The sequence below is a fragment of the Pelodiscus sinensis genome, chromosome 10 (genome assembly GCF_049634645.1).
Source record: "Pelodiscus sinensis isolate JC-2024 chromosome 10, ASM4963464v1, whole genome shotgun sequence".
Classification (NCBI taxonomy): domain Eukaryota; kingdom Metazoa; phylum Chordata; order Testudines; family Trionychidae; genus Pelodiscus; species Pelodiscus sinensis.
In genome coordinates, this window is record NC_134720.1 from 52,237,415 (window position 1) to 52,263,535 (window position 26,121).

Sequence of the window (26,121 nt, forward strand, 5' to 3'; positions counted from 1 at the left end):
CTTAGAGGATAAGAGCTTTATTAGGGTACAAACTTTTGTGAGTAAAACCCACTTCATCAGATGAATGGGAATAGAAGTGACAGAAGCAGGAAGGAAGAAGTTGCTTGCATTAATGAAGCTAAGTGAATCAGGGTGGAAGTGGGTCATTCACAGCATTTGGTGTGGAGATGTGAATATCCAGAGAGGGGAAATTGCCTTTGTAGTGCGTTAACCAGCTGAGATCCTTATTCGATCCTAAGTGGATAGTGTTGAATTTGCAAATGAATTCTAGTTCAGCTGTCTCCCTTTGTAACCGGCTCCTGACGTTCTTTTGTAGAAGGATGGCTACTTCCAAATCCATAACTGAATATCCAGCGAGGTTTATGAGCGTTACCATTCCGGATGGCTAGGGTCAGGGGCATTCATCTGCCAGGTGCTTTATTTTCCCTTGAGCTCTTTCTGCTGATTTTCAGGATTCCTCTTTCTGCTGATTTTCAGCTGCAGCTGTTGTCTCTTTGTACTGCAGATGGCTTTGGTAATCTCTGAACTGAAGGATGGAAAACTTTATAGCCAATGAGAGGAGTAGCAAGGGGGCATGTTGTGGAAAGCATCTTGTGGCTGGCTGTGATGTGACCGGAGAAACATGACTCAAGCATTAAATCCAGACTTCCATCTCATGTCTGACTCACTGGTTAAAATCTGTTGCACTCTCTCTTGGTATAGACAATAGATGGTGTTACAAAGCCAGCCATTTGGCATTGGGAAGTGACTGTGGTAAATGAATCATGCCCAAGGAATAAGGCCTGCAGGACTTCAGCTGTACGGGGTCTCTGTGCCACACCCCAAACTGCCTCCCAGTTGAAAGCCAACAATAGAGATATTGGGGGGGAGTATATTAGAGACACAGGTTCCTAGGCTGTTGAAACACATGGGATTGGGAGAGCTGCTTTGGAGGGACAGCTGATACGTATTTGGTGTGTCTGTATACTGTACGTATTGAAGTAGCACCTACAGAGGCCAGCCAACAGCAGGCAAGGCACTGTAGTAAGACAGTCCCTGCACCAATGAGCTCCTAGTCTAAACAGATAAGGCAGATGATTGGTGGGAGGGGAAAGAGTCACAGAAAGGGGAAGTGACTTGACAGGTATAGCCAAGTTTCCTGCGGTCCCATGAAGTTTACAGCCACCAGTTCTGGCTCTCAGGCTATGTCTACACTGGCATGATTTTGCACAAATACTTTTAACGCAAGAGTTTTTGCGTTAAAGTATTTGCTCAAGAGAGCGTCTATACTGGCATGTGCCTTTGCGCAAGAGAGGTGCTTTTGCGCAAAAGCATCCATGCCAGTGTAGACGCTCTCTTGCGCAAGAAAGCTCTGCTGGCCATTTTAGCCATCGGGCTTTCTTGCGCAAGAAATTAACTTTGCCTGTCTACACTGGCCTCTTGCGCAAGAACAGTTGCGCAAGAGGGCTTATCCCTGAGCGGGAGCGTCAGAGTATTTGCGCAAGTCAGTGTTAGAACGTCAGTGTTCTTGCGCAAGTACTCGCAGCCAGTGTAGACAGGTGACAAGATTTTGCACAAGCAAAATCTTGCCAATGTAGACACAGCCTCAGTGTTCTGTGCTGTTATTTATCTCTAATTTACCCCTCAATGTCTTCTCAAACCCCAGTAATGCTGCTAGCTAATATTAACCTCCCAGGGTCTGGCAAATTCTCTGGTTCTGAACCAGGTCCCGAGGGTTCTAGAGAGTTTCCCGGACTAGAGAGGTTCCCGGACTAGAGAGGTTCCACCTGTCAGGTTCTGAAGGAGTCAATCTGATGGGTGCTTAATGGTTCCACGCGAGCTGGGTTAAGCGAACGTAAAGGGTGCATGGGTGAGCCTGCGTAACCGTGACTCTGTCCTCTTGTACATGAGGGTTAGAAGAGCCTTCATTCACACCTGATTTCCCAAATCATCGGTCTATTGTAGGGGACATTCCGTGGGTGCGGCTCCTGCAACTTCCTTTGTCATTGTCCTGCGTGGATAGGGCAGTGCAGTGGGGGTGCGAGAATAGCCTGGGATAGATCTTCACCCTCTTGAAGCTGACGTGAGTTTGGCCTTTGACTTCAGCATGGTCTGGATTTCATAACTCCATAACACCAACGCTCCTTGCAGACATATTTAGGTACCTGTGGGCTGGTCCATCATTCACTTGTGTCCTTTCCTTGCTCCTGCATTGTAGCCAGCCATGGCAAGGGGTCGTCCACCCCAGGACTTGATGCTCTGGAACCAGCCCACCATCCTAAGCTACTATGGCAGCATATGGTCGAAAGCGAGGTGCATCTCGGCTCTCCGGAGCCATCTGAGACAGCATGAGCCCTGGGCGCCAATACGGGATGTTAACTGTCGGGTATTTGTGTAAACGTGTAACTGCTTGAAATATTAGATGTTTACATGCAGAGAGAGTCAGTGCTCACAGGGAGCCGGCTTAATAGCCGGCTGCCCACGAGCATCTATTCCTGCCTCCCCCCCACCCTCTTGCAGCCTCTGTGAGAGGTGTGTGTGTCTCCCACCGGCTCCCCCTCTGTGGGAGTCAGGTGGCCCTGAAGGAGCCGACACATGTGGGGGGCTGGCTTAAAAGCTTACTCCCTCTGATACCAAGGCAGCAAGAGAGGGGGAGTGCGCGTCGTCAATAGGATTAGGGAAGCGCGTTTAGTCGATAGGCCGGAAGTAGAGAGCTTGCTGTTTGCTGGCTGCCGATCCTGTGCTCGCTGACAGTGAGAACGAGTTCCCAGGGCTCCTAAGGAGCTGCAGCATTCCCGGGCTATCTGAACTTGGTGCATTCTAAGCCCCTTAGGTGAGGGGGTTGTTCCATCAGAAAACCCCGTAGCCAAGGCCTGACAAACAGCCGTGGCAGGGAAATGGTTTGAGCTCCTCCTCCAAGTGGTAAGGAGGGAGATGTTGCCCGTGTTTCTCAACACAGCCACACGCACCCGCCCTCGTCCGCCTGACCTGCCAGAAGTGGCTGTGCGGTGGGAGGCGGGGGCATTGACTGGCGTGTATTTGTGTAAACGTGCAACTGCTGGATTTTGAACGGTGACGTGTTTACATGCCGTGGGGGAGGGGAGGGGGGAGCCAATGCTTGCAGGGAGTGTGTTTTTAAGCCAACGCCCCGTGACCACCGGCTCCCGTCTGCCTCCCTCCTCCCTCCCCGTCTGCCTCTGATAAAGAGGTGGTGGTGGGGAGTTGCAAGCAGTTCCTACCTGCCTCCTCTCATCCCCTCACGCTAGCAGAGGCAGAAGTGGGGGGATGGGAGAAGGCGGCTCCACAGGAGCCAGCTTAAAACCTGACTGCGCATGGGCACCGGCTCCCATCTCCCCGCGCTGCTTGCTGCCTCTGATATAGAGACAACAAGGGGAGGATGTGTGTAGTTGTTCAGATTAACCAATAAGCCCAGGCAATCGACTACCCACTAACATCCCTAGTAGGAGGTGGCCTTTTTTTGGGTGACGTTTATAAAAGAGGTCCTGATCTCTCATGGATATCCAAGACCCCATAAGGCAGATTGCTAACCCCACTCCCCACCCTGATTCCCAATCGGGTAATGGCATTCTGTTGTCCCCTCCACGTTCCCTGTGGGATAGCAATTCGACGCCATGGTCGTCCATCCATCTGGCTCTCGCCTATGGCTTTAGCGCGGGTCAGTGCTGTTACATGGCAGCATTCTGGGATGGTGGATGTGACCCCTTTGCGATGATATTCCCAGAGGTTCTTTGGGATGCCCATGATCAAACCATCAAATCAGGCTTCCTGATAAACCAGAGCCACCTGCTCATTTATACGGCATCCTCCCCATTGCTCTAAGAGAGTTTCATGAGCCTCAAAGAATCCTTCCCAACACCAGCGGGGAAAACGCAAATGACAAATTAAAACCAGATCACGTCTGTTTGCAACTCAGTCATCCCCCATCTCCATCATCCTCTCCCCCTCTCCTCTCCCCAGTCTCATTGTGGTCGCCCGCTCTGATACATCAGCATGATTATCCGTGTAGTGCCTCGGGCTCTCGATTTGTAGCCATGGCATGAAAGTATCTCCCTGTGATGCAAATCAGAAACTTGTCTGCAGGAAGGAGCCCTTGAAGTAGTTGGAAATCTTGTTTCTTGCTCCGCTAGGTCAACCCCGGTGAGAAGACGCTTGCAGAGAGACGATCCAGTTTAGACGCGGAAATCGATTCCTTGACCAGCATCCTGGCCGATTTGGAAAGCAGCTCCCCCTACAAGCCACGGACTCAACAGGTGAGTGAGTGAGCTCCTTTGGGTGCCTGTTGAACGGTGCAAACGTGGAGTGAGAAATCCGCACTTCCGGAGTCAACGTGCAAACCAGTTTGTAATCCTGGTGAGTGTGCCCGCCAGTTTGTATCTTTGCAGCATCCAGATGTGCCTCCCGATGGGAGAACAGGCGCAGTGGGGCGCGGGACCAGCGGAAGAGCTACCATGCAGCCAGGTGTCTGCATGTGGAGCTGGTCAGAGGGGTAACCGTAAAAATGGCATCTTGGGTACCGTGATTTTCTTTTCTGCCATAGCGGCTGGATGCTCCAAAACACTTTTTATCTGGCAGCCTGACCCTGCTCTCTGAATATCGAGCTGCCTTCTTTTTGCTTTGTTTGGTCAGCAGCAGGGGCGAGGGATGGATCTTAGCCCGGTTGTCAGCGTGGTTACCACCGAATGGAACCGCACGGACCCCTCCGGGTCTAGATCTGGGCAGCAGGTCAGATTTGTATCACTCGGATTCTGGGGACACGTAGGCCGCAGATCTCTGCATGTTGCAGGATTTTTTAGCATCAGCAAAATGACACATTCGTGGCATTTCAATGGGTTTGTTCATGTGGTGTCCAAAAACCTCCCACACCCAATAGCCGTCCAGTTGGACGTTTCTGTCTGCTTGCCAGTGAGTATTATGCATAGATGTGTGTCTGCGTATGCATATGTGGACACTATACATGTATGTTCCAGTGATAGTGATGAAACCCACGGAAGCGAGATGCATCGGAGTCAGCAGATGCAAATGCTTGAGCTGTGTGAGGTATTTGTATTCAGTTGCCATCTGTTCAGGGTAAGGCTCTGCCTCCTTAGGCATTGCTGTAACTGGTCTTTTACTGGCAGAGTAGCTGTTTACGTATGGCAGCATCTTGAGTACAGACACTGAACGCCACGCTAATACTGGTGTATATAGCAGGGTAGGTCGTGAGGTTCAGCTTAGGCCACGTCTCCACTTGCCAGAGGCTCGACGTGCTGGTGATCGATCTTTCAGAGTCTGATTTAGCGGGTCTAGTAAAGACCCTCTAAATCGAATGCTGAGGCCACCCTTGGTGGCGCTGGTACTCCTGGCGGTAGAAATCCCACATTCCAATGCTGCTCTATGCAGGTTTTTTTGGGATTCTGTAGGATTCAACTGTGCCGTCATGGTTGCAGTTGAGCCATGCCACTTATTCCGTCAGTGCTGAGACCCTCTCTCCTGCGGGTGGTGCGTTTAAACTCACTTTTAGCCCAGGGTTGTAAAATCTTGTTTAATTTAGGCATGTCAGAGGTTAACTGGTTATCTAGTTACTCAGTAGACAGTCGGCTTATTGACCTACTTACAAGGTAACTGGTTAATCAGTCCGGCTGGCTGGACCCCACTCTCAACTGGGGCAGGATGGAGCAGCCCCTTCCTGTGGCCATATCAGTTAACTGGTTAAACAAAACATTTAACCAAGTAACTATTTTAGTGCATTTATACATCCCTAGTTTAATTACTTAAATGGGCCCTGCTGCAGTTGGGGGTGCTCTGGCTGGCCTGGAGCGCCCCTGCCTGCAGTGTGCCCTGCCCACAGTGGGTACAGAGCTGCTCCAGCCCCTGCTGGTTAACCGTAACCAGTTAGTAGGTTACTGGTTAACCATTCACATCCCTAATTTAGCACGTGCAACTCGTGCTGTTTTCTGTCAGCATAAGCGACTGTGGAGATTTGTCGCTTGGGGTGTGTCTTCACCACACATCTAACCCAGGCTTCTACCTGGTCCAGACACCTCTGCTGGCCGCAGGGGAAAGCTTCTAACCAGCGTTTGGAGATACTCTAAACCTCATCTAATCCACTATCTTGGAGGCAGCGGTGGGGTACTTGAACTCACGTTAACTCGGGCTGAACCCCTCCGCGTTGGTGGCAAGACTATGTACAAAATCACTCCAGTGGCTTCCCACCATTCCCCTAAAGGACAGGTAGGTTCTTCTGTAGGTGATGCAACATATTGGGGAAGAGTTCTAGAGTGCCTCAGCTGCCTTTTGCTCATTTCCCATTACACTTTGAGATAGGCATTACTTAACGTAATTGTGTCCCGTGAAAAATATAACTACGCCAACTATTAATAACAGCTGCAAGAAAGAGAAAATGCTGGAGCTGAATGTGTCATCTGCTGTAATCAAAAGGTACATGAGTAAGTCCTTGAACGGGGGAAACATAATACAAGCCTTAGATGTTTGTCTTTATTTGATCTGCAGTATCACAAACCCAGTGACTCACTTGACAGCCTACAGTAGGATAATTGCTTAACCTGCGAATTACAAGGCTACCTCATCAGTCAAGCTATATAGTTCCTGGTTCAAGCCTTCGCTTACTATCCCAAATGTGACAGGATAATGGAAGTGGCTAGGAAAAAGGGAATCGGGGCTTGTCTACATGGCAGATCTTTCCAGTTATACAGGTTGAACCTCTCTAATCCGGCACTCTCTGGTCTAGCAACCTCCATGATCCGGGATGATTTGAGTTAGCCGGATGTCCACTTGTCATGGGTGTGGCCGAGTTTCCGCAGTCCCATAAAGTTTGTTGACAGCCCCCAGTCCTGGCTCTCAGTGTTCTGTGCTGTTATTTAGCTCTACTTTACCCCTCAATGTCTTCTGAGAGCTCGGTGAGCAGTGGCAGTGTTGGTAATGCCGCTAGGCAATATTGACAGTATTGACTGTGGGGGACACTCGTTCAGGTATAACGTTGGGTTTTTTCATCTTAGCTTAAACTGCTTCCAAACGAGCAGAACCTAAACTGGAAAAAGGCCCTTTTATACTGGAAATAGAGGTTATACTGGTATAACTGTAATGGCTTAAATTCACACCCTGCCTTATACCCATATGACTTCTGGGCTTCCCACTACAGAAGGGATGTGTCCAGTGGAGGGCAACCAAAATGATGAGGAGGCGGGAGCACATGACCTATGAGGAGAGGCTGAGGGATTTGGGCTTGTTTAGTCTGCAGAAGAGAAGAGTGAGGGGGGATTTAATAGGAACCTTCCACTCCCTGAAGGGGGGTTCCAAAGAGGCTGTTCTCAGTGGTGGCTCCCAGTTGTAGCGAATATGTCTACAGAATGATAGAACTGGAAGGGACCCCAAAAGGCATCAAGTCCAGTCCCCTGCCCTCACGGCAGGACCAAGCACCGTCTAGATCATCCCTGTTCAACCTGTTCTTGAATATCTCCAGGGACGGAGATCCCACAACCTCCTGAGGCAATTGATTCCAGTGTTTCACCACCCCGAAAGGAAGTTTTTCCTAATGTCCAACCTCAACCTCCCTTGCTGCAATTCAAGCCTATTGCTTGTCCTACAGTTTATGGGCCTCAAGCCTTGTCTGTCCTCAGAGGTTTGATTCAGCTGGCATGTAGTGGCAGAGCAGATCTGCAGGTCTCTGGTGGAGGATGTTAAGCTTTGGTTTTAAAAAAACCCAATCAGCAAGCTCTTATTATCCGTGCCTTCTCTAAGCTGGCCGTCTTGAGGAGGATTCCTGAAAAAATAGCTTTGACAAATATGTGATTTCCCCCCCGTTCATCCCAATGAGGGGTTGATTCTGAAACTTAACGATGATGATTTAACTGCTTGTAATTGTTAGTAGCAACCTCCAACTTTCCCTGGAGTGCTGGATGGAGCAAGAGGTTGTGGGTAACGGTTCAGTACCACCCCTGTATTCCTACAGTGCAGATCTGTCTCCGGCCTAATAGTAACACCCCCGATGGATACTTTTTGTTGTTGTTGTTGTTGAACACAGAAGAAAAAGAAACTCACTTTTGTCTCTAATACCCTGGGAGCTCATTGCAGGACATTCAAGCAGTCCTGAAATCCCTGTCTCCAAATGCAGCATTGAGCCCTTGTAAATGCTTGCTTGGCAGATGCTTTTACATTTGCCCCGGAGTTAACGCTCTCCAGGGATGGTGCAGTTGCCATAGTTCTCACGCCAGCCTCTGAGTTTTCCATGCCCACGAACACACGTCTGCAGAGAATTACACACGCGGCAGGTACGTTCACCGGTACTGTGGTGTAGATGTGACTTTTCAGGTAGTGTTGTCAGCCCAGTGTATAGTTGGATCGTCACCGATCTCTGGAGTCGAGAAAGCCTCCCTTTGTTCATGAATTCCAACCGGAGCCAGCCAGCTAACGGGCGCTCTTCTGATTAGCAGATGCTTGAATCTGCTGCATCTGTTGCCATGTATTAGAAGTTAATCCTTTTGATAAGAGCACATCCGTTAAGAATTTATTTTTTTTTAATTTCAAGATCCCCGATTATCAGATTGTTACAGATGTACCAGATCGGAGTGACCTTTCCAGGGTATTATTCCTTCCTCTTGTGCTGTTGTCAGTGTGACAGTGAAGTACTTCTCTCCCGGCGACTGCTTTTTAAAATTTTCCACTGTGTAATCAGGTTCACCAAAAACTCGTTTTCCCTGCTTGTGAAATAGCATTTCATGCTTCATTTTTGCACGTGTGTTTGGTTACAGATTCAGAGGAAGCCGAGTGTAGACCACATTGTGCTTTGTAATTTAGGCTGTCATCTCAAATGTTGTCTGTCAGAAAGGACAAATATTGATTTTTGGAGACTGAGTTACAAAGTAAATGGTGCCTCGTAAATTGTTTATTTTTAATCTTCTGCGTTCGTTATTATTTGGTTATGAATGGTTTCAGAACATGCGCCGTGCCTTTCTAAGCAGCTTACGGTACCTGGTGTATTGCAACATTTTGTTTTGTTGCTTTTATTTGTCAGTGGCACCATCATATTCTTTACCAGCCCCTTGGGAAATGAGTCACTGATTACTCCAGTAGAGGTTTTTGTAATATGCTGTTTCATTAATAACAGTGAACTCTCTTTCACCCTGAAGGTGCTAATTGTGCTACATAAACTATATATGGACAATGCCATGGAAATGCAGCCATCTCTGGGGTGGAGGGCAGCAGGAAGCCAGTGCACAATACACTATCTGTCTGCTTTTAGGGGCTGTCACAGCTGAGAGTTTCATTTACATGAACACATTTAGCCTCACAATATCCTGGTGAGGAAAGGAAGAAATATGCCCACTTTCCATATGGGGAAACTGAGGCACAGAAAAGCTGTAATTTGCCAAATCATAGAATACTAGAACTGGAAGGGACCTTGCAAAGTTTCAAGTCTAGTCTCCTGTCCTAACAGCAGGACCAAGCACCATCTAGATCATCCTTGAAAGATGTTTATCCAACCTGCTCTTCAATATCTCCAGTGATGGAGATTCCACAACCCCCCTAGGGAATTTATTCCAGTGTTAAATTTCCTACTATCAAGGTGGTTATTCTTAATGTCCAACCTGAACCTCCCTTGCTGCAGTTGAAGCCCGTTGCTTCTTGTCCTAACCTCAGAAGCCAAGGAGAGCAATTTTTCTCCCTCCTTGTAGCACCCTTTTAGGTACTTGAAAACCTCTATCATGTCCCCTGTCATCTCTTTTCCAAACTAAACAAACTCAGTTATTTCAGTCTTCCCTCAAAGGTCATGTTTTCTAGACTTTTAATAATTTTTGTTGCTCTTGTCTAAACTGTCTCCAATTTCTCCACATCTTTCATGAAATGTGGTGTCCAGAACTGAACACAATACTCCAACTGAGGCCTAATCAGTACAGAGTACAGCAGAAGAATGACTTCTCGTGTCTTGCTCACAACACTCCTGTTCATGCAGCCCAGGTTCATGTTGGCTCTTTTTGGCAACAGCGTCACCCTGTTGCAAGTTCTAGGTTCACACATAGTCAATCTGTCTCCACTGGAACTGAAACTAGCTCTCTGGCGTCCGAGTCTCTTAACTGCATGTGACGTGCATTGCATGACTGGAGGAAGAGGAGAGATTTTGGCTAAGGACACCCAGAAAAAAAAATCTACTTTTGCAAAAAGCATCACAGGATGTTTAATGTCCTGGCAGAGCCTCAGCGAAAGTGAAGGCTTGTCCCTGCCTTGTTGTGAGTTTAGTCTAGCCGGGATTCAACCGATGGGTCCAGAGGACGTAGATATCCCAGTCTTAGCCATCTCCTGCTGAGCTCTTGCGGGCTTCAAGAGGTGCAGCCCATAAGTTTTGTTGGAGGTTGGGGGTGGGATATTGCTGGACTGTAGATCTCTGGCATTGATCAGTGATTTTTCCCACCACATGTTGAATCGGGGTATTTCCCCAGAACCGTTCCTCTGCCATCTCATAATTAGGCGTGGCGCTGTGTGAGCAAAATCAGGGTTTTCAAAGCCTTTGTTGGATTCCTCCATCCCCTCCATCCCCCGTCATAGTTGGGCCTCGGTTCAGCATCCGAGAGGAAGGCTGGTGTGTGAGTTTCTGATCCAACCAGCCGTGCTCCTGTCTAGCTCTCTGGCAGGGCCCATGTCAGCTGTGCGCGCTCTCCCCATCTAGCTCCCCCTTTGCCTCTCCCGGGCAGGATCCGTCGTGCACCTCTCCGTGCAATTCGAGGCGTCCTGCCTTGCACGGAAGACAAGACAGCAGAAGGGAGCTTGCACCACCATGCTTGTGAAGCCCAGTGTGCCGGGGAAAGAAGCGATTGCTATTTACTTGCCTAGGTGTGAGTGTGCCATGAAGTCTACGTCCTGCACAGAGGCCGTGGGGTTTGCTGCGGTGCCTCCTTGCCACCCAGGCATGGAGGGGTCTGCCTTGGTCCCATCCCTCATCCCCTTTGCGTCAATGCGCCCCGTCAAGGATGCAAACATGGAGCCATGCCCTGCTCTTTCCTGTGTGCAGAGACTGACATTGCCCCGTGACTTTGGCCTGGGCACACAGAGCAGGGAGGTTCCTGGGGCCCAATCCACTGCCTCCGTGCGACGCCGGATAACGGCCGTTCCCAGTCGGCCTCGTTCTGCAAACTTTGTTCGCACCAGTGATCCCCCTGGAACCAGAACTGGGCCCTTATTTCTCCAAGGTATGTCTCCAGCACACGCCCCACCAAACAGCACCTTGTGATGGGCTGGGGCAGAACTAGCTCCCATGGGAGCTACTGACCCGTGGGTACCTTTTACCACGGTGACTGTAAAAGGAGAGCAGCTGGGGAGGGCGTCGGAGGAGATGGCAAAGGGGGAATCAAGCCGGTACAATGGGGAGAGCCTGGGGATGATTTTAGAAGCACGTGCCTGGGATTGGGCCTCAGCTGCTACTATTTAGCTTTCTGTGATAGGATAACGAGTCTTGTGGATAAGGGAGAAGCGGTGGATGTGGTATACCTAGACTTTAGTAAGGCGTTTGATACGGTCTCGCATGATATTCTTATCAATAAACTAAGCAAATACAACTTAGATGGGGCTACTATAAGGTGGGTGCATAACTGGCTGGATAACCATACTCAGAGAGTAGTTATTAATGGTTCTCAATCCTGCTGGAAAGGCATAACAAGTGGGGTTCCGCAGAGGTCTGTTTTGGGACCAGCTCTGTTCAATATCTTCATCAATGATTTAGATATTGGTATAGAAAGTACGCTTATTAAGTTAGCAGATGATACAAGCTGGGAGGGGTTGCGACTGCTCTGGAGGATAGGATCGTAATTCAAAATGATCTGGACAAATTGGAGAAATGGCCTGAGGTAAACAGGATGAAGTTTAATAAAGACAAATGCAAAGTGCTCCACTTAGGAAGGAACAAGCAGTTTCACACCTACAGAATGGGAAGCGACTGTCTAGGAAGGAGTGCAGCAGAAAGGGATCTAGGGGTCATTGTGGACCACAAGCTGAATATGAGTCAGCAGTGTGATGCTGTTGCAAAAAAAGCAAACATGATTCTGGGATGCATTAACAGGTGTGTTGTGAGCAAGACACGAGAAGTCATTCTTCTGCTCTACTCTGCGCTGGTTAGTCCTCAGTTGGAATATTGTGTCCAGTTCTGGGCACCGCATTTCAAGAAAGATGTGGAGAAATTGGAGAGGGTCCAGAGAAGAGCAACGAGAATGATTCAAGCTCTAGTGAACATGACCTATGAAGGAAGGCTGAAAGAATTGGGTTTGTTTAGTTTGGAAAAGAGAAGATTGAGGGGGGACAGGAGAGCCGTTTTCAGGTATCTAAAAGGGTGTCATAAGGAGGAGGGAGAAAACTTGTTAATCTTGGCCTCTGAGGATAGAACAAGAAGCAATGGGCTTAAACTGCAGCAAGGGAGGTTTAGGTTGGACATTAGGAAAAAGTTCCTAACTGTCAGGGTGGTTAAATACTGGAATAAATTGCCCAGGGAGGTTGTGGAATCTCCATCTCTGGAGATATTTAAGAGCAGGTTAGATAAATGTCTATCAGGGATGGTCTAGACAGTATTTGGTCCTGCCATGAGGGTAGGGGACTGGACTCTCGAGGTCCCTTCCAGTCCTAGTATTCTATGATTCTATTAGGACTTGTGACCCCTGCTCCTCAGCAGATAGACCAAGTTGGGTGAGCACACAGCCCTGCCGGAGCTCTTGCTACACGAGGCCTTTGCATCACAGGCCCTGGCATGTGACCAACGCTGTTGCAGGAGGCATAGTTTGCTACTGGGGGGCCCAGAGACCTCAGGCATCATTGAGTCCAGCCTCTCTCAAAGCAGGTCCAACCCCAACTCAATCAGCCCAGCCAGGGCTTTGTCAAGCTGGGACTGAAACACCTCTAGGGATGGAGATTCCACCCCCTCCCTAGGGAACCCAGCCCAGCGCTTCCCACCCGCCTCGGGAAATCGTTTTTCCTAATCTCCAAACTAGACCTGCCCCACTGTAACCTGAGCCCATTGCTCCTTGTTCTGCCACCTGCCCCCACTGAGAACAGCCTCTCTCCAGCCTCTTTGGAACCCCCCTTCAGGAAGTTGGAGGCTGCTCTCAAACCCCCCCTCACTCTTCTCTTCTGCAGACTAAACAAGCCCAAATCCCTCAGCCTCTCCACGCAGGTCATGTGCTCCAGCCCCGGAATCATTTTTGTTGCCCTCTGCTGGACCCTCTCCAATGCGTCCACGTCCTTTCTACAGTGGGGGGCCCAGAACCGGACACACAACTCCAGATGTGGCCTCCACAGTGCCGAATAAAGGGGGATAATCACTTCCCTAGATCTGTTGGCAGTGCTCCTGAAGGTTGGTTGGTTTCTCCCTGGGGGAGGCAGGTGGTTAGGTGGTAGGAAGAGAGCCAAGTGAGTTTTCTTAGAACTGGAAGCACCAGGAGAACAGACGCTTGGACTGCAGAGAACAGGATGCCCTCTTGTTATCCTTGTGGACCCTTAGATACGAGTACAAAAGGATGAGACCTTGGGTAAAATTCTTGACCCACTGAAGTTCGTGCAAGTTTTGCCATTGTGGCCAGCATCAGACCCCTGAAGGAGGTAGAGGTAGCATGGGTTGGATGAAGCATCTTTACCACACATCTCCAGCAAAGAGTTACTCATCTGTCCCAATGGCATTTGCCTTTCCAGGGATTATTCATCCCATACTTGTTCCCATGACATAAGAACCAGGAGTCACCACATGAAATTAATGGACAGCGGGTTTAAAACAAACCAAAGAAAGCTTTTCTTCATGCAGCACACCGTCAACCCGTGGAACTCCTTGCCAGAGGATGTTGTGAAGACCAGCAATTTAAGAGAATTGAAAAAAGAGATAAATTCATGGATAGGTCCATCAATGACAATTAGCCAGGATGAGTAGGAATGGTGTCCCTTGCCTCTGTCACAGGCTAGGAATGGGTGACAGGGGAAATATCACTTGATGATTCCCTGTTCTGTTCATTCCCACTGTGGGCAACTGGTATTGGCCACTGTCGGTAGCCAGGATCCTGGGATAGATGGACTTTTGTTTTGACCCATTTTGGCTTTTCTTTTGTTCTTATGTATTCCTCTCCTTATGAGATCACTCAGCCAGTAACTGCCTTTCTCCTTTATGGGGGGGGACCCACTGACTCCCCTCCACTGATCACAGCTGATTCCAACTCGTCTGTAATCCCTTCATCTCTGCTGAAAACGGGTTGGAGGTAGGAGGTCGCTCACCCGTCACCTTTTCGCTCCAAATGAAGATCCTGAACTCCATCCAGAGGGCGGTGGCTGCCAAGGCAGACAGCACAGCACTGGTGTCATGAGAGACGCTGCTTAAGGCAACTGATTTGTGCCCTAGACACAGCTGCTAAATTGGGTTTGAGGGGCATGATTGGGGTAGAACTTGTCATGGCACTTGAAACAGGTGCTTCCCTACAGTTTCTCTGGAGTCCGTCCATGGCTTCCCTCATTGTAGTATCTGAGGGCCTGACAATCGGTAGTGGATTTTTCCTTGAGACGCTCTGGGGAAGCACCCAAATTCCCATGTTACAGCTGTAGAATTAAAGCACAGCAAGACTGGGACCTATGGTAGACCATGAAAATGAACCCACATCCCCTGGATTCCCAGCTGGCTCGCTAACCACTGGGAGATTTTTCCTCTTGCTGTCTCCCCAGCCAGCACGTCCATCTACAGTCAGGTGTCAGAGGTCGCTGTGTGAGTCTGTTTCAGCAAAAACAAGGAGGAGTCCGGTGGCGCCTTCAAGACTCACCATTTTACGATGGCATAATCTTTCGTATGGTCCAACCCATGTTCCCTCTAATGTTTTCCATCCATGTGCAGAATAAATTTTTTCTGTGCACCAAAGCCTGTGTAAATGTGCACCACGCATAGCAGCACAAACCCCAGCTGCAGGCGCTGTGCGAATCAGCGGGGCAGCACTGGAATGTTTCCTAAGCGGCTGCCCAGGCGCACAACGTACAGGGATGGCTGGCTGCAAACTCACTGCTGTCAAGAGGAGATCCCTTGCTGACCCCCTCATTTGATAGGCAAAGCGGTCCTGCCACCGGCCCTGTTTCCGCGGAGATGAAGGGAATGCAGAAGAGCCAGTTTGAGAACCAATCAGCCAGCTGTGCAGTTCCTCCCCCACGTGCCTTCCCAGCATAAATATGCATGGTACGTTTGTAGCACTCGCCCAGATCAGAATCGGTACAAGATGTTCCCAGTGGGGAGGCATGAGACGAATGCGGCTGCGGACAGTTTTAGGAGCTGTCTGTATTTCCTTCACCATTAATTGCCTTTGGCTCACCCGCCTCGGACCTATTGGCATCTGACTGCAGTGCGGAGATGCATTATCCCTTTCTGTATCGTAAAACGGCAGAGGCTAATAGGCTTCAAAAATAACACAAGAAGGTGATGAGTTGCTGCAGCCTCATGGTAGCTCTTCTCATACGTGTAAATTATCCCCATCTGCTAGAAACTTCATTGTACAAGAGAGAGGAAGTGCCTTTTTTTGACACAGATGTTTTATTGCAGGAAAAAATGAACTAGAGAACATAAGAACGGTCACACGGAGTCAGATCAAAGGTCCATCCAGCCCAGTGTCCTGTCTGCCGACAGTGGCCAACACCAGATGCCCCCGAGGGAGTGAACAGAACAGGGAAACACCACGTGAGCCCTCCTCTGTCACCCATTTCCAGCCTGTGACAGAGGCAAGGGACACCATTCCTACCCACCCTGGCTAATAGCCACTGATGGACCTAACCTCCCTGTATGAATCTAGTTCTTTTTTGACCCCAGTTAATGTCCTGGTCTTCACAACATCCTCTGGCAAGGAGTTCCCCAGGTTGACAGTGTGCTGCGTGAAGAAACATTTCCTTTGTTTTGTTTTAAACCTGCTACCTAGAGGGCATATATATTTTGGCTTAGAGGTAGTTCTGATTTTCATAGCATAGCCTTATCATCTTTTTTTTTTTCCATAAACCAAGCACAATGACATAGTTTGCAATCGTATGTTAGCATGTATTGCTATGTAGTGCTTCATTAGGGAGCAAACTGCGACGAGTAGAAAACAGACTTCCAAAGGGAGAAAACTTCCCCAAGCAAACCTACTTCACTGCTAACAGCTGGCACACCAGTCCTCCGTCATTTCCACATAAAATCAATAACACATCGGTCCAGCCAGTATCGATGTCTTTTCTTTGAGATCTGGGGGACGAATGGCTCTGCCCAGGAAATGAGAGTTTGAAATTGTTGCATTATCTCTGTCATTGTTCACCACCTGCAACCTACTTTTATTTCAGTCTCAGACTGATCCTGATTTCCAGACCACTCGATCAGAGGTTTCACTCAGCCGTGTGTGTAAGGCACTGAAACACATAGCGTGGTAGTTATGTAGGTAGGCTTATCATCTGGCCGCATGAATTGTGGACGTTTCATAGCTTTTCCAGCAAGGCGTCATTCTGATAATCCATCTAATTTGACTTCCCCTCTTGCGGAAGACAGACTACAGCCTGTCACCCAAAGATTCCTGCATCCAATCCGTAACTTGTGGTTCAGCTACAGCTGAGATGTGGGCCGGGAGATGGAGAAACTTCAGCAGGTCTCTGGTCGTGTTTCTCTTGACTTCCAAGCAGTAGATGAATTAGCACATTGCCAGCATTGGAAATCTTTTTGCCATGGAGATGTGTCTTGGTTGTCACAAATCTGGCACATGAACAGCCATTTAGGACTTCTCTATGCCAGGGAGAAGAACGACCTTCCATAGGTCGATCGCCTAGCGTTCAATTTTGCGGGTTTAGGGTAGACCCCCAGATCGAATGCTCAGGGAAGCCCCCTCCTGCATCCAGTACTCCTCATTCTGTGTATAGACGCTGCGGTGGCTTGGCTTAAGATAAGCCGAATCCAGCGAAGCATTTTGCGTAGCTGGATGGCGTACTTTAATCTGACCTGCCTGGTCTAGTAGACCATGCCTGAGAACAGGGTTGGGAAAGAGGCTGCCAGCGGGTTGGATTTGGCCCGCCAAGCCACCAGATCTGGTCTCTGGCTTCCTCGCCGGAATCCTTAGGCAGAAAACAGCTCACACTTTAAAAAGCCAGCTGTTCTCTGCTCCCGACCGCTGGGGAGGTAGGAGGGAGACTTCTCATGCTGTCCCCGCCCCCCAGTAAAATCTCTTATCTCCCATTGGCCAATCTCTCAGTTTCCGGGCAATAGGAGCCTGAGAATTTTTGCTGGGAGCAGGAGCAGTGTAGGAAGCCTTCTCCCTCCCTCCTCGTCCCCCTTCCTCTTCCTCCTCCCATCCCCGGAGCAGAGCCACATGGAGCAGCAAGCAGATTTCTGCTGGTAAGTCCTTCTCAGGCAGAGCCTGCCTCTGGCACCCCAGACCCTCCCTTCCCTAACTCTCCCACCACTACATACCCAAACCCTCTGTCCCCTCCTGTACCCATACCCCCTCCCTGATCTGGCAGCCCAATTTCCTGCCCCAGATCACAATCCCTCCTACTCTAGTTACATCCCAAAGTCCTGCATCCCTGTCTCCTGCCCTACGTCACAACCGCCTGCTTCATCCCAACTCCCTCCCAGACCCCATTCTCCCTGCACCCCATTCCCTTCCCCAAAGCTCCCTTCTGCACCCAACCTCCATCCCAGACCCTGGAATTAATATCCTGGAAGAGTGCGGCCCTCGACCACTTTCCAAAATCTTGGAGTGGCCCCCCTGTCAAAAATGATTGCCCACCTCTGACTTAGAGCTTCCCGGTGACATGCATTTAAATCCATGTTCCAAAACCACTAACACTAGAGCTAGCAGGGAGTCTCTGCTAGCAGTACAGGGTCTATGAGACACAGGAGAGCAGTTCTGATTCCATCCAGCAGAGAGCAATAATGCACCTGCATCGTGGCCAGTTATTGACATGATCGTCAATAACGGGGGAAAGAAGATTTGGTGTAATTGAAACCTTGATTTAAGGGAAGACTCTAAGACAGCTTTGCATTTTAGGAGGGCTAGGCATAAGCGTGGGATCATCTGCTCATAGCTTTGGCAGGATAATCAACACAGTTGCAGTGGACTGCAGGGGTTCTCCAAGGACAGCATTGGCTAGCCAGCCAGGGAGGTACTGCATGTATTGTATCTAACCGTATTGCGTTTCCCCGCAAATATTTTAAATGATTTCACATCAGAGGCTACTGTCCAAAGGGCAGGGTTGATGCAGTTTGGTTCAGAGAGTCAGAATGTTTCCTGGAGGCCCCACGAACCAAGAGCAACCCCTTTCTAAATTAACCCTTTCCCCATACAATAGAACAGTGTGAGAAGCTGTGAAGAATAGGCATTCGCTGAAGTGGTCTTCTAGGCTTAGACCCAACGACATAGAGTTGGCTCTTTGAGTTTCCTCCGTCCCAGTCTGCCTTGAAACAGTTCTTCGGAGACTCCAGAATCAGTCAGATCCTTTTACAAGACAGTCGCCCATCTAGTTTGGGTCTTCCCATCCCTCCTCTTACCTTCCACTTTTAAATGTAACACCCATTTCCCTCTTCAGGTTCAACCTCTCTAGTCTGGCACTCTCTGGTCCGGCAACCTCCATGGTCCGGCATGACATTAGTGAGTTGTATGTCCGCTTAGCCTGCGAGTGGCCAAGTTTCTCGGGGTCCCATAAAGTTTGTTTACAGCCGCCAGTCCTGGTGCTCAGTGTTCTGTGCTGTGATTTAGCTCCAGTTTACCCCTCAATGTTTTGTAAGAGCCCAGCAAGCAGGGAAAGTGTTGGTCATGCTTCCAGACAATACTGGCCTCCTGTGGATCGGCAAATTCTCTGGTTTGGCACCGGTCAGGTGCCGAACTAGAGAGGTTCAACCTGCACATTCTTTTGATCTTCTTTTCACAGGCCCAATCTTTCTAAACCTGGATTCCCTCTGCTTTTCTGCAATTGCTACTTCTTTATTTTTCTCCTGATTTCTTCATTTAGGATGAACGTGGTTCATCCCTGTCACGCCACACATCCATCTTAACGTTTTCATTGCCACCCTATTCAAGATCTACTCCCATAAGAACATGAGAACGGCCACACTGGGTCAGACCAAAGGTCCAGCCAGCCCAGTCTCCTGGCTGCCCACAGTGGCCAACGCCAGGTGCCCCAGAGGGAGTGAACAGAACAGGGAATCATCAGGCGATCCCTCTCCTGTCACCCATTCCCAGCCTCTGAGAAAGGCGAGAGACACCATTCCTACCTATCCTGGCTAATAGCCATTGATGGACCTAACCTCCATGAATCTATCTAGCTCTTTTTTATCTCGCTCTTCCGCAATGCCCAGTAGTCAAGAGTCATGTAAAAGTGCAGCTCTTGTTACTGCCTTGTAGATCTTAATTTTCACTTTGATGAGTCTCAGAGGGGTGGCCCTGTTAATCTGTATCCGTAAGAACGACAAAGCGTCCTGTGGCAGCTTAGAGTCTAGCCGATTTGTTAAGGCATAGGCAATTTTCTGTTGCAGATCACTCCACTCGTATCTCTCCAGGCCTTTCTGGTTCTGTTTCTGCATTAAGGGAACTATTTGCACAGTATTTTAGCATTTGTGCATCTCACAGACCTGAGATTAGCAGCAGAGAAAACTAAAAGCGCTGGACCCGTCTGCAAGGTTTTGCAACAAGTAAGCCAAAATGGGGATTAAGTTCTTTCCTTCAAAGAAGTTAGTGGCACATAATTGGCATGACTTGCATAACTTACTCCTGGCTTGGCCAATATTGTAATATGGTCATCCCTAACTAATGGCAATGAAATTTTAGTGTGCACCTGCCTTGATGTGTTACACATGCGTGAGTGTGAGTTCACAGTTTGTGTGTGCGTGGGTTTGGGTATGAATTCCCCCCAAGACATGTGTCTGTACAGATCACAATTTAATTTGGCAGAGCATCACTCCTACGGATCATATTATAAAACACTTTACAGCTACTGTAAATACTGTGATTGAAGGATTGAACTAGATAATAAGCAAAATGGGGCAGATGTATGAAAATACAAAGGCAAGGAAAGAAAATACATGCTCTGGCAGAATCTGAAATGAAGTGGACATTTGGTGAGTTGGGTTTGCAGAAAGCTGGCAGGAGCTGCAGAAGAGAAGGTAGTTGAGCCAAAAAATGTCCAATATATTGATAGCTTAATATGGCCTTCCATTTGCACTTTAAGAGAATGTCTGTATTGCAGAGTTTTTGGGGAGAAAATGGCCATTTTTCCGAAAAAATTGCGTCCACACGGCAATTGCGTTTTTTCAAAGAAAAAAAAATAGAAAGAACTGAGGGGTTTTTCCAACATTGGTAAACCTCTTTCTAGGAGGAAGAAGCTCTTTTCCGAAAGAGCTCTTTCGGAAAAAGGCGTGTATGGTCGGGGAAGAGGGAGTTCTTTTGAAAGAAGAGGAAAGAGGTCAAAGCAGAGGTAACCGCTCCGTCCATAGTAATCACAGCTGAAATGCGAGAGAGTGTCCATTCAGTGTGGACGCTTTCTTTCGAAAAGACAATGCTTTTGCTGTGTAGGGCGCTCTCTTTTGGAAGAAGTTTTAGTGGAAGATCTCTTGAGGAAAAGCTTCTTCTGAATGAAGCCTGCAGTCTAGACATGGTCTCAGTCTTCTAGCCCCTTTCCCCCAAAGAGTAAAGGTAAATTATGCCCAGTAATAAACTCTTTGATGCTTTCTCCGGTCCAGTTTTAAATCATTCAAATGAAGGGACTTCCACTGTTTCCCTTGGAGGAATGCGCCGGCGTGTAATGGATATCTCTGCTCAGAATCTCAATAGCTATTCAACCTCAGTGTTTCTTTACTTAATTGAATCCCATTGTTCTTCGTTAGAGTTCCTGGCATGTGCTTGCTCCTCTGCCTCTCTCACGTGCCCGGCAAGGAGTTTTACAGTCTCCGCTACAAAGCTGTAACGCCAGGACTGACAGTCCGGCTCTGTGATAGGCCTGGCCTGACAATTAAGCAAACTTACCGCTGTGTCAGCCTGCCAGATGGAGCATCGACGCATGATGTAACGTGCGTTGCTTCTGAATGTACGGGAGGGCGGCTCCCTATGTCGTGTTTGTGGCATCTGAGCGGCCGAGGGAAGAGCAGTTTTAATGGCGCTAAGCCCGCTGCTTTGGAGCGTGTTGAGGGACAGTGAGATGTGACCGATCTAATCAAATCACAGGGCCCTCAGCCATGTGTGTTTCAATGGGCAGCGAAAGGGGAAGGGGAGGCGGAATATTCAGATCCGTAGATTCAAAAGGCCTCTGCTTTTCAAGAAATAATGAACCCGGTAGGACAGGGCGGGGAACCTAAGGCCTAGGGGCCACATATGGCCTCCCTCTTGCCTGGATCTGGCCCCCGAGGCTTGGGGCTCCCCCCAGCATGGGGAACCTGTGTTGAAGTTCCTGCCCCTTATCGTCCTCCCCGTGGGGCTGGAGCACACAAAACCGACTAGCCTGGGCCCCCTAGGCTCTGGCATGTGAGGGGAATGTGGGGAGGTCCTTCTCCGTCTCAGTCGGGGGCCACGTCCGATACTGGGAAATGGGGCAGAAGCGGCCCGCGGGCTGGATGTGCTTTGCCAGACTTAGCCCCCGGCGGGCCGCTAGATGCTTTTGTTTATCTGAACATCCCCCGATACGGCCACTCACAGTTCCCATTGGCTGCCATTAGCCCTTCCCGGCCAATGGGAGCTGAGGAGCCGCCAGGGGCCAACTCTGGTGAACTGCATCCGGTCCGCAGGCTGCTTATTGGCCACCCCTGCTCTAGGCCCTGCTACAATGCTAATAGCGCATCTCATCGAATCATCAGATCCCAGGGCAGGCATAGACCTCAGGGGTCATCGTGTCCAGCCCCTGCCCAAGGCAGGGCCAACCCAACTCAATCAACCCAGCCAGGGCTTGGTCAAGCCGGGACTGAAACACCTCTAGGGATGGAGACTCCACCCCCTCCCTAGGGAACCCAGCCCAGCGCTTCCCCACCCGCCTAGGGAAATAGTTTTTCCTAATCTCCAGCCTACACCTCCCCCACTGCAATTTAAGCCCATTGCTCCTCGTTCTGCCACCTGCCCCCACTGGGAACAGCCTCTCTCCAGCCTCTTTGGAACCCCCCTTCAGGGAGTTGCAGGCTGCTCTCAAATCCCCCCTCACTCTTCTCTTCTGCAGACTAAAGAAACCCAAATCCCTCAGCCTCTCCTCGTAGGTCATGAGGTCCAGCCCCTGAATCATTTTGGTCGCCCTCCGCTGGACCGTCTCCAATGCGTCCACGTCCTTTCTGTAGTGGGGGGCCCAGAACCGGTCACAACACTCCAGATGTGACCTCCCCAGAGCCGAATAAAGGGGAATAATGACATCTCTGGATCTGCTGGCAATGCTCCTCCTAATGCCCCCTAATATGCCATTTGCCTTCTTGGCTATAAAGGCACCCTGGTGACTCATCTCCAGCTTCTTATCCCCTGTAATCCCCAGGTCCTTTTGTGTCGACCTGCTGCTTAGCCAGTCCCCAGCCTGTAACAATGCTTGATTCTTCCATCCCACGTGTAGGACTCTGGCTCTCTTGAGCTCTGGTCTCCCTCTGTCTCTTGACCTCTCTCTGAGGCACTGTCAGCTCTCCTCTGAATTGCCTCAGGGCCTTCGCCGTTTCTTAGAAACCCTAACCCTTCAAATCCTTACACATCTGAGGGGCGCTTTGTACACATGAACCGAGTTAACGGGGCTCCAGGTTTGGGGCCTTACGCTGCTGGTTGGGAAGAGTCCCGGGCAGGTGTTTTGTGTTCTGTTGTGACAGGTCTCTCAACCCCCCCTTCAGCCCCGGCCGCTGCAAAAAACACAAAGCATTTTGTCACGGCCTATGTCTGCTTCTGCCTTGGCGATGCTTGGCGATGCGCGCTGGACTCTGACACTAATGCTTTTGGATCGCCAGCCTCTTATATTCCTCAGCCAAACCTGCTGGGATCTGTTGGTTCCTTGGATGACCTCCGGACAGAACATTGTGCTCCGTACTCCATGTTCGTATCCCCCTCCCTTCAGAAACAGCAGAGACAGAAGTTTGCCGTCGAGGGAAATACCCTACCTGGAAGCATGACTCATCTCACACCCCATTTCCCAGTATCTGTCAGGCAGCGCTGTATCCAGTCCTGAAATTAAGCACGTTTCTGTACAATACCTATTCTTTTCTGAGCCGTTGTTGCGGTTGCTCTACGAAAACGGGGACTTCCAGCTTTCACGGCTTGACTGTCACACCTGAAACGACTCTTGGGCGTTTTGATCATGATTGTTGTTATTGTCACAAAGAGCTGCTCATCCAGAAGCAATGGAGTAGGATGACCATTTGCATTAGCTGTAATTTTTGTGTGTGTGCCTATGCTCAGTCTGACTCAACATCTGGCTTGTTTTCTGGAGCAGTCCTTCTGATACACCCTTAATCTGAAAGGGGTTGGAAAGTATTAATGATGGAAGCATGTCACCCGGTTTCTGGGGGGAGTTTTTTATGATTTCTAAAGACAATGTCCACAGGCCGCGGTTCCCGGCAACCAGCACGAGACAGGATGAGGCGCACCGGGCGGTACTTCACCCGGTGGTAAGATGCGCATCAGACTGGACACCAAAGACATTTGGTTTAGCACCTGTCGCAGGGAGTCCGATTTTCTTGTTGTTCTTTGCTGACGGTCACTCACATTCAGTAAGATCGTGAGTAAGGTACTTAACCTCTATAGCAAGATGCGGCCCGATGCGGCCCACCTCACACTTTGATCCTGCATGTGGCTGCTTTCTATTTTAGGGTTGCCAGGTGTCAGGTTTTGAACCAGACAGTCCAGTATTTGAGCTTTCTGTTTGGGAAACAAATTGAGAAAATCGAAATGTCCGGTGTTTTCTAAATAAGACGTAATGTCGATTGTGATGTAATGTGAAGTGTGTCCGATATTTTTGTTGAAACCTCTGGCAACCCTATTCTATTTATATGCTGCTGCCTGCGCTGCCAAATTTCCAGGCATTGGCTCAGGCAGCAGGATGCTATTTCACTGGCTTGTGGCTCCTAGTCGTGGCGCTACCCCGGGCAGAAGCCAGAACTGTGAGCCCATTCAAGTAGCCTCAGCAACCCCGGGCGGCTGCCAGGCAATGTGGTAAAGGCAGGGCCGGAGTCAGAAACCCTTCACTGTGTTTTTAATTCAAAGCCTCTGGCCTCAGACAGCTCTGGGAGCAGGCTAGACCACAGTCCCACCCCTTCCTCACCAAGCCACGCCCATTTTAGGGGGTGGAGCCAGCCCGTGATCACGTACCAAAATTCATTCAGTATTCCCCCTGCGAAAATTATTGCCCGCCCCTGATCCATAGGGCACAATTTCCCATCTGTGAAAGGATGATAATTACTTAGCCACCTATGAACTTTGGGGTGATGGCCAGAAAAGCACAAAATGTCCTTTATTTAGGCCAGCCAACATAAAATTTGACTTGCTTGGGAAAGTCAATAGATGAGTTACTCTGTTTTCTAAGAGCTGACCCCTGAATTTGTGTCCAGGAAGTCAGACTCAGACTCTTGGAGATCAATGATTCGTCCTGTTGTGTGTGTGACGTAGACTTGATTGCGTGTGCTCCGGAGGCAGTTAAAACTGGGGCACATCAGAGATTCACGCTCTGTATCTGATCAGTATATTAGTAGGTTGGAGGATCTTAGATTTTGTGCTGTCTTATAATAAATATCTAGAAGCATAATGAATTTGCAAGGGCATACATACTTTTGACTGTTAAAGACAAAAAGCAAAAGTCTGGGATACTTTATGTTGAAATAACTTAGCACTTCTCTCCTGTTTTCTCCCTTATCCGGAACCTAACCTGCTCTGTATTGTTCTGGGGCTTGTAACACAGGGGGGGGAGGGGAGAGGGGAAGAGAGAGAGAGAGAGAGAGAGAGAGAGAGAGAGATCATCTATAGAAAGCTTTGTGTCATGAGGGAGGGAGCCCAACAAAGCAAATTATACAGACACTCCCACTCTATTACCCAGGAAAGAAATTGAGCCCAACATTCTGCTCCTAAGCGCCTTGAACTATTCTTTTTGGGTACAAGGCTCTTATTTAGGAAATGAAATAGCTACACTCTGTAATCAGAGTGGGAATTGGAGCAAATCATTGTATTTACCCATTTGATTAGGTATAAAAACAGCTACTTAAGTCCCCAGTTAAAATCTGCTTACCGATTGCACAGTGGTGCTAACCGGAGGCCCTAATTAGAAGGAAAAGATTATAATCGTCTAATGTGTTTTTTTTTTCACTTTTTGTTTTTTTTTTGGCTCTCTCCTTTCTTGTTGGCCAGGGCCAGATTCTCTCTGCTCCCATGTGGATTCTTGTGCTGGGGGTGGCAAAAAAGGGTAGGAGAATCCTGCATCAGCTGTGAGATTTGAACCTTTCCACACCAGCTTAGATTGCTGCCGTGGTGTCCAACACGCTGCCACATGTGGCTAGCCCAAATGGGTAGGAGTGGTGTCCCTAGCCTCTGTCAGAGGCTGGAAATGGGTGACAGGAGAGGGATCACTTGATCATTTCCTGTTGTGTTCCCTCCCTCTGGGGCACCTGGCGTTGGCCTCTGTCGGCAGACAGATCGCTGGGCTGGATGGAGTTTGGATCTGACCCAGTCTGGCCGTTCTTATGTTGGCTACTTGGCCGGTTGAGCGTGGCTCACAAAATTATTGACACTTTCAGAATAATGTGGCTAGTTTGCTCTAGTGGCTTCTGCTTCAGAACTGGTAGGACACTAGTGTAATCCACATGCCTGCTAGGTGTGCGGTAGTGACACTGAGACCACGGACAGAGAGAGAGAATGAGTTGGCTCCCAGTCGATCGGGTCACCAACCAGTCGATCGGGATCTACTGGTAGATCTGGGAGCCTTTGACGGAATCCTGATGGTTGGGCCGGCACTTCAGCTGCCCCTCTCAGCACAGCTGTGCTGCTCCTGCCCTCTGCTTGCTGTGCAGGGCACGGGAAGAAGAGGAAGGGGGGTGCTGATGTCAGGGTGCCTTTCCCCCCACCGTGTACCCCATCTCCACAGAGCAGAGGGGGGCAGGGATGGAGAGAGTTTGCTGGCTGCTTTTGGGAGTGGTGCAGGGCCAAGGCAGGGATGATCCTGCCTTAGCCCCCTGCGCCACCACCCAGA

At 49.3% G+C, this 26,121-nt stretch overlaps 1 protein-coding gene across 7 annotated transcripts in view; it reads left to right on the forward strand.

The window, feature by feature from the left end:
- Positions 1 to 26,121, forward strand: part of LPP (LIM domain containing preferred translocation partner in lipoma) — a 555,915-nt gene that overhangs the window by 326,035 nt on the left and 203,759 nt on the right. For all 7 annotated transcript variants that reach the window (XM_075938239.1, XM_075938236.1, XM_075938238.1 and 4 more), the window contains one exon: positions 4,128 to 4,250. In XM_075938239.1, coding sequence (XP_075794354.1) covers positions 4,128 to 4,250 — 123 coding nt within the window. The remainder of the gene's footprint in view (positions 1 to 4,127; positions 4,251 to 26,121) is intronic.